The sequence below is a fragment of the Pipistrellus hanaki genome (assembly GCF_964339955.1).
Source record: "Pipistrellus hanaki genome assembly, chromosome: 14".
Taxonomy (NCBI): Eukaryota; Metazoa; Chordata; class Mammalia; order Chiroptera; family Vespertilionidae; genus Pipistrellus; species Pipistrellus hanaki.
Genome location: NC_140516.1, coordinates 16,981,414 through 16,994,138, shown reverse-complemented (window position 1 = coordinate 16,994,138; position 12,725 = coordinate 16,981,414). Strand labels below are relative to the sequence as shown.

The 12,725-nt window shown below is 58.8% G+C and overlaps 1 protein-coding gene across 9 annotated transcripts in view; it reads left to right on the top strand.

Moving 5' to 3' along the window:
• Positions 1 to 12,725, top strand: part of PALD1 (phosphatase domain containing paladin 1) — a 68,126-nt gene that overhangs the window by 38,402 nt on the left and 16,999 nt on the right. For 8 of the 9 annotated variants that reach the window (XM_084903690.1, XM_084903692.1, XM_084903688.1 and 5 more), the window contains 13 exons: positions 1,680 to 1,782; positions 3,330 to 3,509; positions 4,888 to 5,052; positions 5,754 to 5,914; positions 6,091 to 6,166; positions 6,889 to 7,040; positions 7,334 to 7,433; positions 7,626 to 7,730; positions 9,970 to 10,065; positions 10,484 to 10,612; positions 11,019 to 11,135; positions 11,228 to 11,383; positions 11,712 to 11,894. In XM_084903690.1, coding sequence (XP_084759816.1) covers positions 1,680 to 1,782; positions 3,330 to 3,509; positions 4,888 to 5,052; positions 5,754 to 5,914; positions 6,091 to 6,166; positions 6,889 to 7,040; positions 7,334 to 7,433; positions 7,626 to 7,730; positions 9,970 to 10,065; positions 10,484 to 10,612; positions 11,019 to 11,135; positions 11,228 to 11,383; positions 11,712 to 11,894 — 1,723 coding nt within the window. The remainder of the gene's footprint in view (positions 1 to 1,679; positions 1,783 to 3,329; positions 3,510 to 4,887; positions 5,053 to 5,753; positions 5,915 to 6,090; positions 6,167 to 6,888; positions 7,041 to 7,333; positions 7,434 to 7,625; positions 7,731 to 9,969; positions 10,066 to 10,483; positions 10,613 to 11,018; positions 11,136 to 11,227; positions 11,384 to 11,711; positions 11,895 to 12,725) is intronic. The other variant, XM_084903696.1, reaches the window with a different exon arrangement.

The window sequence follows — 12,725 nt, the reverse complement described above, 5'->3', positions numbered from 1 at the left end:
GATACATCTGGCCTGCTGGCTTAGGGGCCTGACCGGGGAATTGTAATCATAATAAATTACGGTGTCCGCGATGAGGGGAGAAAAGGAGATGTTACATAAGAGGGACTTGATCTATAGCCTCCCTACTGGAGATGACAAAACTGGGTCTGGGCCCTGAGGGCAGTGCTGGAGACTTGTCCAGACTTGCTCCGTGACCTTGGGCCTCTGTTTCCTTATCAGGATATGTGGGGATGACATAATATTTAACCTGCTATAAAAATCTGTGTGTGCATCCTGACACAGGCATGATCCCTGTACTCCTCCGATTGACAGTGTTTGAGAGGGAAGGGACCTTGGAGGTCATCCAACACAGGGGTCAGCACACTGTATCTTTTGGGCTAAATCTAGCCCAGCACCTATCGTTGTCAATAAAGTTTTATTGAAGCACTGCCATTCTCGTTCATTTGCATATTATCTGTGGATGCTTGACACGTTAGCTGCAGGGGTGATAGCTGTAACAGAGACTTTGTATGGCCCACAAAGTCTACAGTATTTACTATCTGGTCCTTGACATAAAAGGTTTGCTGACTCCTGACCTAATAACACCCTTTAGATCAGATGTGAAAATGGACTCAGATACGCAAACTGAATATCGAGGGGGTAGAGAGATTTGCCCACCATGGGCCCTGCGGTGCGATGGAGGCAGAGCGAGCAGCAGGAACCACGTCTCTTGCGTCCTCTCCTGGTGCTCCCTCCCACGCATGCCACCACCCTGCCTTTCCGAGAGGCATTTCTTTTGTAAAGAGAATCGGACACCAGATCACTCGCTTTGGGAGGCTGTGTCTTCTTTCTTGTTAGAATCAGCACACCAGCTTTTTGCATCTTGGGTTTTGTTTGAAGTGGCCCTGTGTGGAGGTAGAACCACCACTAGTAATAACTTTATTAATAAGTGCTGACTGAGCCCAAGGCACTGGGCTAAGCACTTACATTGTTTAATGAATTGATTTCTCACAGCAGCCCCATGAGGTGGGAATCACTGGAAATGTAGCTACAGAGAGTGGGTAACTCCAAAGCGGTGGAGGTGGATTCATGGCCCAAGCCTGTGTCCTGACCCACCTCACGGTGCTGTGGAATCACAGTGTGGAGGTTGTTCCCAGAGACAGTTTGATGGAGGGAACCATCCATGACCAAAGTAACTCCGAAGTAGAAGGCCTATTCAAGACAGAAGCTTCCCTCACTCAAAAGTCCAAGAGATGCCCCAGGTTGCATGATCAGCCAGGCTCCTCCTCTCCTCTTGCCCTGCCATAATCAGTATCTGCTTTCTGCTACCACTCCTGGATGCTAGCCAGGAGGAGGAGAGAAATGTAGAAGGCTCACACCTTCCCTGAAAGGGAATGACCCAGAAGTTGCACAAATCACTTCTCACATCCTGTTGGACAGAACATAATCACATGAGCATACCATCTGCAAGGGAGGCTGGGAAATGTAGTCTTCACATGGATGGCCCTTTCCCATTCCAGGGTTGCTGTAATTGCTCACAAAAGGGAGAGTGGATATTGTGGTACAATGGGCTGTCTCTGCCACAAATGGGTAACCACTTCAGTGGGAGTGGGGTGGGCCTGCTGTGGGGTCAGGTGAGGATGGGGTGGACTTTGGCTGCGGAGGTTGCCTGACTTGGTCTTCATCTGTAACCCTGGCAGGTACAACTGCAAGGAGGAGTTCCAGATCCATGATGAGTTGCTCAAGGCCCATTACACGCTGGGCCGGCTCTCGGATGCTACCCCTGAGCACTACCTAGTGCAGGTGAGGTCAGGTCCTACTCTTTCCTCCCTCTTCCATCTTCTCTCCATCCCTCCTGTCCTTCTTTAGGTTCTCTCCCTGATCTCTTCTGCCTCCCCACTGTCCCCTTCTTTGTTTCATTGCCCCATTCCACCTTCCAGGATCCCATTCCCACTTCCTCTGACTTTTTTTCCCCTGGGGCCCATTTGTCCCGCCCTGTGGAGCCCCTGCTCTTCTCTCTCCATCCTTCCCCTGCCTGGCCCCAGCATGCCCACACCCCCTCCATTGGAGCACCAGGGAGACTGTAGATGAGGACAAAAGGTCCCTAGGCCCAGGACTGCTTCCCCTAGGGCAGTGGTCGGCAAACCACGGCTCCACGAGCCACATGCAGCTCTTTGGCCCCTTGAGTGTGGCTTGGCGTTAGAATCACTTCTTCAAAACAGACCCGCCCAGGCCGAAAACCGACTTCTGTGCATGGGCCACGAAGTTTCAATCACACTGTTCATGCGCGCCTGTACGTGGTATTTTGTGGAAGAGCCATACTCAAGGGGCCAAAAAGCCGCATGTGGCTCGCGAGCCGCAGTTTGCTGACCACTGCCCTAGGGTGATCGTCTCCCTTCCCTTCTCTTTCGAAGTTTCCGAACTTCTCTGGCTTAGCTGTTGTTGTTGTGTGTGTGTGTGTTTTTTTTTGTTTGTGTGTGTGTGTGTGTGTGTGTGTGTGTGTGTGTGTGTTTGTTTGCCTTAAATATCCTCTAGAAAGTAAAGTCACAAGGACAGATGACTTTTCATATATCTTGTTCACTGCTGTAGCCCCAGCCTCAGAACAGCGTAGGTCCTCAGGAAAGGGTCAACGAATGAAGGACAGAATGAAAAATCATGCCAACGGCTGGCTGAGAGAGTAGCTGAGGATTTCTGGCATCTGGGAGAACTGGTCCTACCTGTCAGTGCAGGTGTGGGGCCAGGGGGTAGATGTGGTGACCTCAGGAATGAGCTCTTCCAGTCCCCCCTGTTCTCCCCGATGTCCAGTTCCCTTTCCCTCTTTTCTCTATAGTCATGCATTCATTCACTCCAGCTGGGGCGGGGAGAGACCTGCCCTCCTTCAGAACTGCGGGGCCCGAGGAGAGGGCCAGCACAGGTCAGCCTTCCTCTCGTGGATTCCTGCGGCCTCCTGTGACTCCTACTCCGGCCTCTTCTCCAGACCCTCCTCCGCCTCCCAGGGCGCTGTGGGTCCACCCCAGAGCCCCCTGTAGTTTCCTGCTCCTGTAGTGCCTCTTCATGCTCTCCTCCCTCAAGGCCGGCTCTGATGCCAACACCTGCACGGAACCTTTTCAGATTCCCACTCAAGAGGAGCTGTGCTTTCTTTCCCTTTACTCCGTGACCCCCTTCCCGGGATCACAGATGGTCACGTGTTTCGTCTGTTTTTTTCTGTGAGCCTGCAGACAACTTGAGGACTGTGTCCCCTCCCCATCTCCCTGATTCCCCCCCCCCCCCCCCCAGGCCTGGGACAGAGCCTGCCTGTAGAAGATGCCCTGAGTCACCTGAGTGTCCCCCTCTGGCTCTTCCACTGCCAGGGCCGCTACTTCCTGGTGCGGGATGTTGCTGAGAAGATGGACCAGCTGGGCACCCTGCAGAGCTGTGGGGCCCCCAACTTCCGGCAAGTGCGGGGCGGGCTCCCCGTGTTTGGCATGGGACAGCCCAGCCTCTCGGGCTTCAGGCAGGTCCTCCAGAAACTCCAGAAGGACGGGCACAAGGTAAGCATGGTCCGTTTTCAGGCAGGGGCTAGCCCCCCACGTCTGGGAACGGGGCTCCCGGGAGAGGCAACTTCAGAGCTTTGGAGGGTCCTGGCCACAGGAAGGGGAGGGCACTGGTGACATGGTCCAGGCCTTGAGCACCATGACGGTCTTTGTGGTCAGCATGGGTGGAAATTCTGAGCAAATGTTTACTGCATTGTCCTGTGAGGACATTGGAGCCTCGAGGTCAGAAGCCCCTATACACCCCGCTCTGAGAGCCTCGGAGGAAGTGAGGAAGGTGACAGGATGACAAGAGGGCCCAGGTCATAAGGAGAAAGTCACAGGATGATGATCACAGCTAACACATAGCCTCACGTCAACCCCAAAGGGCAGGGATGTTATCATCCCATTTTATAGAGGATAAGTGACCCAGCTCATGAGTGGTGTCTCAGGACCCAAACCCAGACATATCTGGAACTCTACTTTTTTATTTTTTGTTAATCCTCACCCAAGGATCCCATTGATTTTATAGAGAGAGTGAAAGGGGGGAGGGAGGCAGAGAGAGAGAGAAACATGCCATGGGAGAGAGATATCAATTGGTTGCTTCTGAACTCGCCCGACCAGGGCTAGGAATCGAACCTGTAACCTAGGTATGTGCCCTTGATCAGGAATCAAACCCGCAACCCTTTGGTGTGTGGGCTGATGCTCTAACCACTGAACCACCGACCAGGGCTCTAATGGCTGTTTTTAATGGCTCTTCTTGCCTGCCTGCTGTCGAGGTGGGGGTTTGTCTCCAGAACAGAGGCTGAGGGTCCACAGTGATTTCAGGCTCTTCGACATGGCGTGTCTGATTGGACTTGGGGTGTAGAGGGGAGTTTGTGAGTGAACCAGAGTGGGATGGGGTGTTTGTTGTGGTCAGATCCCATCTTCTCAGGTTGACTGTCGGTTCCTCAGGGTGGGGTCTCCCCACTGTCTCCCTCCGTCTGTGGGATGCACAGTGAATGAATGATTGCATTGGGGGTGAGGGCACTCATTTCTTCAACTGATGTTATCGAACACTGGATGGGTCCAGGGCTCTGTGCTAGGAGTTGCAGAGGCCAGGATGTGAGTCTACCTGGGAGGAGCCTGTAACCTCCTGAAGAAAAGATGTGTTCGTTGATGATGTTACCACAAAGGGGAATGGACATTAGGACGTTCAGAGGGAGGACTACGGACCCTGAGAGGAGGGAGGGACGGGGACAGGTGCATTTGGTCTGAGCTTTGCTTCCTGGATATAGGGTTCAGGTGTCAGGGCCACAGCGGGGTGCAGAGCCCTTGAAGAGGGGAATGGCCTGGCGGGGGGCAGTGGACCGGAGTCCCTGCCCGACTGGGGTGACTTCCGTCCTCGGGCTCCCGGCAGGAGTGCATCGTCTTCTGTGTGCGGGAGGAGCCCGTGCTGTTCCTGCGAGCGGAGGAGGACTTCGTGCCCTACACCCCCCGGGACAAGAAGAGCCTCCACGAGAACCTCCAGGGCGTGGGGTCCGCGGTCCAGGCGGAGAGCTTGGAGCTGGCCATCCGGAAGGAGGTGAGAGCCCCTGGTGTGGGCGGGGCCCTCCCTGGTGGGCCTTGGGCAGCTGAGATGAGACCCCAGACCACAGCTCAGCGCTGCTCTCACTGGCTCATACGTGCCCATCTTCCCGCCCTGCTTGGGCCAGGGGCTGGCTACAGGGCCGGCTCACGGGCAGCCAGAGGAAGGACCTCCTGTTCCCAGCGCTGTTCGCCCCTGCCCCTTTCCCACCTGCTTCTCTCCCCACAAGCAGCGTCCTTTTTAGAAAAAGGTCTGGTGGGGCGAAAGCACTCGGCTGGGAGCCTGAGGCTGAGTTCAGCCCCCTGAGCTCTGAGCTCTGAGCCCTGGGGTGGGTCACGTCTCTCCTGTTGGTTTCTGAGGTCCCGCTGTCCACCCTCTACAGGGTTTGTCAAGGCCTCAGAGGTCACAGTTCCCCCAGACTTCCACAGGCAGAAGCCTCGTCCGGAGTGGCCACTGGTGGTCCCCCATCTCCCTGTCAGGCCTCCTCTCTGGTCCCAGCTGACCACGTCTGGCCCTGTCCTTCAGTCTGGTGGCTTAGCTAACCCCTGCTGCCCGCTGGGCAGAGCCCTTCCCCTGACCCCAGGGCATGGGTAGCTGCCCCTGGGACACGCAGGTCACAGAGAGCACCCTGGCATGGAGCTCCCTCTGGGTGGCCTGAACATCCGTCATGGCCCTCCGGCCCCCGCTCCTCCGTGCAGATTCACGACTTTGCCCAGCTGAGCGAGAACACGTACCACGTGTACCACAACGTCGAGGACCTGCGGGGGGAGCCCCACGCGGTGGCCATCCGGGGTGAGGATGATGTGCACGTGACCGAGGGGGTGTACAAGCGGCCCTTATTCCTGCAGCCCGCCTACAGGTACCGAGGGCCAGCCCTGCAGAGGGCCCCGGGGTGCTGGGCACGCTGATCCGGGTCTGCCCTCCAGCGGTGGCCTCAGCCTCGCCAGCTGCAGGTGGGGCTGGATGGAATGCAGGGGTGGGGGATGCCCGGGGTATGTGGCCTGCCTGACTGGCTACTCCCCCCTCACCTGGCAGGTACCACCGCCTGCCCCTGCCAGAGCAAGGGGCTCCCCTGGAATCCCAGTTTGATGCCTTTGTCCGTGTCCTCCGGGTAAGTGGGGTGGAGGGGTGTTGGGAGCACAGCGTTGGGGAGCAAGGAAGGGCCTGGAGAGTGGGTCTGTGCAGAGGCCCTGACTCCATGGAGATGCTCAGGGAAGGCGTGGCCTCTGAGTTGTGGGTGGTGTTGAGTATGATGGATATGTGTGCATGTGTGTGGGGGTTGTGTGCATCTGTGTGCCTGTGTGGGTGTGTATTTGTACATGCTAGGATGGCAGGGCCCAGCATGGGCTGTCTGCAGGACTGGCTTGGGCTGTGATGAGGCTGCTAGCCTGCTGTGTGACCTTGGACAGATCTGCTAACTCTAGACCTCAAGTTCCTCATTTCTTTACTGGAGCCAAACATTCTCACCCCCTGGACTCTTCTGATTCTTCCTGAGTCCTGTGGTGTTTCTCTCCCAACCCCTTCGGGGTCCCTTGAACCAGAACCTCACAAGGGTGTTAGGTGTGGCCCTGCTCCTGAGTGGCTCTCAGTTCCAGAGCCAGTGCCCTGGTCTCCCCTTGGGTCAGGGAAGGAGGTAGAGCCTGTGCTCCCGGGGCGGGTGGAGCAGATCGGGCCTTGGGGTTTGGCAAAAGGGGCCGAGCTTCCTGTCTGTCCGCCACTTGCTGCAGACTGGGGTGGGCGTGGGCCTGGGTCACGACCCCTGACCCCTACCAGCTCCTCAGCCGAGAGGTGTCTGGGTCGTGCTGTGACATGATATCCACGGTCCTTCCCCAGGAGACCCCCAGCCTGCTGCTGCTCCGAGACGCCCACGGGCCTCCCCCTGCCCTCCTTTTCAGCTGCCAGACGGGTGTGGGCAGGACCAACCTGGGCATGGTCCTGGGGACCCTCGTCCTGTTTCACCAGAGCGGGACTGCCTCCAGGCCTGAGTGAGTGGTGTGGGGAGGGCCCCGGGGATGTGTCGGGGGCTCAGAGCCAGAGCTGGAAACGGGGAGCTGGGGTTCGTGTCCCGGTGGCTGTAGACTTGGCAAAGTCACTTGACTTTTCTGGGCCTCAGTTTCCCCAGTGGGGAAAATGCCCCTTGCTCCCACCCCCCTCCCGCCCCAACTTGAAAGGAACATTTCACGCCTGGAGCCTGGTGCCTCTCAGCGGCCACACAAACTGGAGGGTCCCAGCAGGGCCATCCTGTGCCCTGAGGATGCTCCCGCCCCTCCCTTGTCAGGGCTGCCCCAGCGAAGACCAAGCTCCTGCCCATGGAGCAGCTCCAGGTGATCCAGAGCTTCCTCCACGCGGTGCCTCAGGGCAGGAAGATGGTGGAGGAGGTGAGCATGGGGGCGGGGCAGAGGCCGGGCAGGGAGCACTCACACCCGCAGGGGTGGGGTTCCTTCCTCCCCTGGGACCCCCTGCTCTCATTCCTGGCTAATCATCCTCTTTACCTCCTTCTGTTCTGCCTGCCACCCTCTTCTCTGGGCCCTGCGCCCTCCCTGCTGCTGGCCCCTGGCCCCTGGCCCCAGGTGGACAGAGCCATCGCGGCCTGCGCTGAGCTGCACGACCTGAAGGAAGCAGTCTTAAAGCACCAGAGGAAGCTGGACCGTGTCCGGCCCGAGAGCCCGGCCCAGGTGAGGCGTGGAGCGGGGAGAGCCGCCGTGTTCGGTCCACCCGCAGCCCCGTTTGTTGGGCCTGGTGGCTGGCTTCTTTCCCACGGGCCTGTCCCGGCTGCTGCTTCCCCCAGAGAAGCGCGGTTTGCAGAGGAAGGGGTCAGGGGGCGGGATGTGCATGGAGGACGGAAGGAAGAGGGAAGTTTACTTTCCCTGACCAGGTCCCTCGCTGCAGGATAAACAGGATGGAGGAAGGGGCTGCCGGCGGGGTGCTGGGGCCTCTGGATTTAGATACTTCCCAGGATGCTCGTGGCTCTCCCCCACATAAAACCTTGGCCTTTCTTCAGGACGGCGGGGCCGGTCCAGCCTGCCGCCCCCGGGAGCGGGACGGCTCTCGCTGTCTCAGCAGGCCTGTCCCCTCTCTGGGCGAGGGCGCAGGGCAGTGTTTGCAAACAGTGCGCGGAACGAATCCGAAGCTGCAGAGCTTTTCCCTTTTTGTTTTTAAATATATTTTATTGCTTTTTTACAGAGAGGAAGGGAGAGGGATAGAGAGTTAGAAACATCGATGAGAGAGAAACATTGATCAGCAAACTCCTGCACACCCCCCACCGGGGATGTGCCCCCAACCAAGGTGCATGCTCCGATCGGATTCGAACCTTGGACCTTTCAGTCCGCAGGCTGACACTCTATCCACTGAGCCAAACTGGTTTCAGTTAGAGCTTTTTCCTTCTTTAACACTTTACAGACATCTTTAAAAAGCAGCATTACATGATGGAAAACTGAGAAATTAGAGAAGGGAACTCCAGTAATCCCAGCAGAGCCACTGCGAGCACATCGGGCCGTATTCTTTCCTCTTTTACGCTGACCATGTTCCCGTGTAGGCGACCCCAGCAGGGGGGTCACACCCTGCGTGTTCCGTGTGTCTTTCCGCTGCTCATCCCTGCTCGTTGTCACGGAGAGTTTTCTGGGCTGCGTAGCTTAAGCTCCTTGTATGGCTCAGCATCATTGGGCTGACAGGGTAAGAGCGTGGTGGCCCAGGGTCCGGTCCTGGCCCTGCCACACTCACCCAGGCGTGTGAGTGTGGGTTAGGGGCCACGGATGATAGTGACCCCTGAGGCTGCTGTGGAGGGCCGGTCAGATGAGACCCATAAAGCACTTAGCGGGGACCTGACCCAGGCAGGCATTCCTGGCAGTCGCTGGCCGTGATTCATCACAGGCCCCTCCTCGCCGCACAGTTGAGTCCCTTCTCATTCCTTATCCTTGTCAGCACTGTTGTGCCAAGCAGCTCTGTGACCATGCGCTTCTGTGCACGTAGGATTTTTCTCCCGTAGCCTGGAGCAGGTGCTGGGACACGGTGGCCCCGGGCCAGACCCCGCCCACCACCTGCTTTGGTGCATGCGTTTTCCACGCGTTCTGCGCCGTCTCTGGCTGTTCCGCCACGGCGGTGGCGCTGAACAGAGACCGTCTGCCTGCAAACCGGGAGTCCTCACTGCGTGGCCTTTTATAGAAGCAGTCGCTTGTTGACCTCTATCCCGGATTCCCAAAGATGGAATTAAACTTCATCCAAGGGCCTGGCTTCTCTTTCGGGCCTGTCCCCGTCTCCCTTGCCCTCTGAGGCCGGTGCTCACCCAGCAGGACCTGACAGCTGAAGGCGAGGGAAGGAGCCTGGGGAATCTTGCACACCAACAGCCCCCACCCACAGTGCTGGGCTGGGGTTAGGACGCTGGTTTGGGGGACCCGGCTCTGTGACGTGGACCAAGACCCTTCATTGCCCTGAGCCTCAGTTTCCCCTCTCTGCATAGGGGTAGTGATTGTGGCTCCTTGGAGCACTGTCTTGTGGGCCTTTTCGCTTTCTTTCTTTCTTTTTAAAAAAATATATTTTATTGATTTTTTACAGAAAGGGAGAGGGATAGAGAGTTAGAAACATTGACGAGAGAGAATCATCGATCAGCTGCCTCTTGTACACCCCCTACTGGGGATGTGCCCACAACCAAGGTATATGCCCTTGACCGGAATCGAACCTGGGACCTTTCAGTCCGCAGGCCGACGCTCTAGCCACTGAGCCACACCGGTTTCGATGCTTTTCGCTTTCTTGTAGGGAGGGTCCCAGGAGCAGGGAGGTGAGGGCCTCTGGCTCAGGGAGATGCTATACACCTGCTCGGGGATTTCTGAGGCTGAACTCCTGCCCTCCTTCCCGGTAGGGCTTCCCAGAGCAGCCCCATCTTTACCTCCCAGCCTCTCTCCTGTCCCCTCCTCTCAGGGCAGCGGCAGCCAGCAGGGCGTCCGGCAGAGGGCCCTGCAGAGCCTGGAGCGGTACTTCTACCTGATCCTGTTTAACTACTATCTGCACGAGCAGGTGGGCCCGGGATGCGAGGACCCCACCCTTCCCCGGCCCCTCCAGCCTCCCACCGGTGACAGGCTTGGGGCCAACGGGGACCCCTGTGGAATTAGGGGGGGAGTTGGGGACACATATGTTGGTTCCAGAGGAAAGCAGTGTGGGGGATGTAAGGGGAGGCCCAGATGGGGGTGGTCCCTGAGAAAAGGGAGGACCCACCGCTCACCCCTGGACCCCATCTGGGTGCCCTTAGCCAGGGCTTTGGGGCCCAGAAAGATCTTGCCTTGGGCGTCCTGGTTTTTGCTCCCCACACTCTCATCCATGCCCTGGGCCATCAGGGGTGTTTCCTGGGACACCCCCCCGCCCCCCGGGCAGGCAGGGAGAGCTCGGGGTGGCCCTGTGCCCCTGAACCCCTGTCTCTCTTTGCCTTGGGCGGCAGTACCTGCTGGCCTTTGCCCTCAGCTTCAGCCGCTGGCTGTGTGCCCACCCCGAGCTGTACCGCCTGCCTGTGACGCTGAGCCCAGCGGGGCCCGTGGCCCCCGGGGACCTCATCGCCAAGGGCTCCCTGGTGAGTGGGGCTGTCTGCCTGGGGAAGCGGGGTGTGGGGGGGCTGGCCTGTGGTTCTGGCGGGGCTCAGGGGAGCAGCGCCCTCACAGAGGCAAAGTGGCGACAGCCTGTGGGTGTGGGATCTTCTTGTGAGGGTGACAGGGTCGTTTTCCACGTTCTGGCCTCTCTGCTCCGTCTCACACCGAGTGGTCTGGGCAGGGGGTCGGGAGACCCAGTTCTAAGGTCGTTGCCACCAGCCTCAGCGTCCTCATCTGGCGCGTGGGCACCGCCGGTCCCCTTGCCAGGGCAGCGACGAAGCTCTGAGTGCGAAGTGCTGCCCCGCCTTCCGCTGTCCCCCACCCCCGGGGGGGCTGGTTCGGACCCCCCGGTGGCCGCTGTGAGAACCAGGCTTGCCGCTCTCCCCACAGAGGGCGGACGATCTCGTCTCCCCAGACGCACTCAGCACCATCAAGGAGATGGACGTGGCCAACTTCCGGCGGGTGTCCCGGATGCCCATCTACGGCACAGCCCAGCCCAGCGCCAAGGTGACCACCCCGGCCGGCCGGGGTCCATTGGGGGGGTGGCGGGAGGGGAGGGGGAGCCCCTCTGCTGACCTCCCTCCCTCCTGCCCCTGCAGGCCCTGGGCAGTATCCTGGCCTACCTGACCGATGCCAAGAGGAAGCTGCAGCAGGTCGTCTGGGTCAGCCTGAGGGAGGAGGCGGTGCTGGAGTGTGACGGGCACACCCACAGCCTGCGGTGGCCGGGGCCGCCCATGACCACCGAGCAGTTGGAGGTGAGGCCCTTCCGCCTTCTGCACGCCTCTAGCCTTCCGGGGAATTGGCCTGGAAGGGTCCTTGGAAGGTCCCATGCGCCTATTGTACAGATGGAGAAACGAAGGCCCCCGAGTGTGAGGGAGTGGGTGATTCAGGATTCCTTTCATGGCCCCCTGCCTGGCCCCGGGTCTGGTTTACGATCCCTGAGGCTCGGGAAGGGCAGGCCCGGGTCCGGGCAGCCATGGGTCCGGGAGCCAGGACTGTCCTGGCCACAGTGGACTCTGGTCTTTCAGGTCTGGCCGGGAGGCTGCCTCAGTAGCCTGTGTGCCCTCTGTCCCACCTCCCTAGGACCTGGAGACCCAGCTGAAGGCCCACCTGAGCGCGCCTCCCTCAGGCGCGGAGGGTCCCCGGACCCCCAGGTTCCAGACGTGCCTCACCATGCAGGAGGTCTTCAGCCAGCACCGCGGGGCCTGCCCCGGCCTCACCTACCATCGCATCCCCCTGCCAGACTTCTGTGCCCCCCACGAGGAGGTGAGGGGCCAGGCAGGCAGGGCCGCTTCCCCTCTGGCCTGGGCCTTGGCTACGGCCACGGCTCTGCTGAGGGACCGGGAGCTGGTGCCACAGGGTTTTGGATTTGGCTCAGGTGGTTTACTCACATCCCTCCCAAGCTTGGCATTTGCATGCATGCTTGTGTGTGTGCATGTGTGTTTATTACATGCAGTAGGCGTGTATGAGGGTGAGCATGTCCGTGGTGTCTGTGGTATATGTGTGTTGGGGGACTGGAGTGGGTGTCATGTACAATGGGTATATGTGTGGTGTGTGTCTCTTAATGATGTCTGTGATGGATATCTTCCCTTTACTGGGGCAAGTGTGGAGAGTGTGTCTTTGAGGAAATATGTGGTGTGTGTCTGGGCTGTGTGGAGGAGAGTGTTGTGGGATGCTGTGTCACTGAAGGGGACTGTGTGCATGTGGCTTCTGTATGTTTGTGACCTATGTCTTTTGTGGGTGTCTGTGTAGAGTGTGTCTTTAAGGTAGGTGGATACCTCTGTGTGGTGTGTGTGTCCAGCGTGTGTTGTGTGAGGGTTGCTGTGTGCCTGTGATACCTTGTTTGGGTGCTGTGTCTGTGTGGGTCTTTGTGGTGTGTGTAGGGGGGTCTGATAGGAGGTGATGGGGCCTGGGTTTCCTGTCTCCCTTTGCGCTATGGGTCTGGTTGTCTGTAGTTTTTCGCCCCCTGGTGGCCGTGCTCTGCAATGACCCGCTGAGATTGGGACCTGGGTTGTGGGGTGCATCTCCGGTGGGCAGCAGAGCAGGGGGTCCATGCGTGGCCTGGGGCGCAGCACATTGGAGTGTGTGCACATGTGT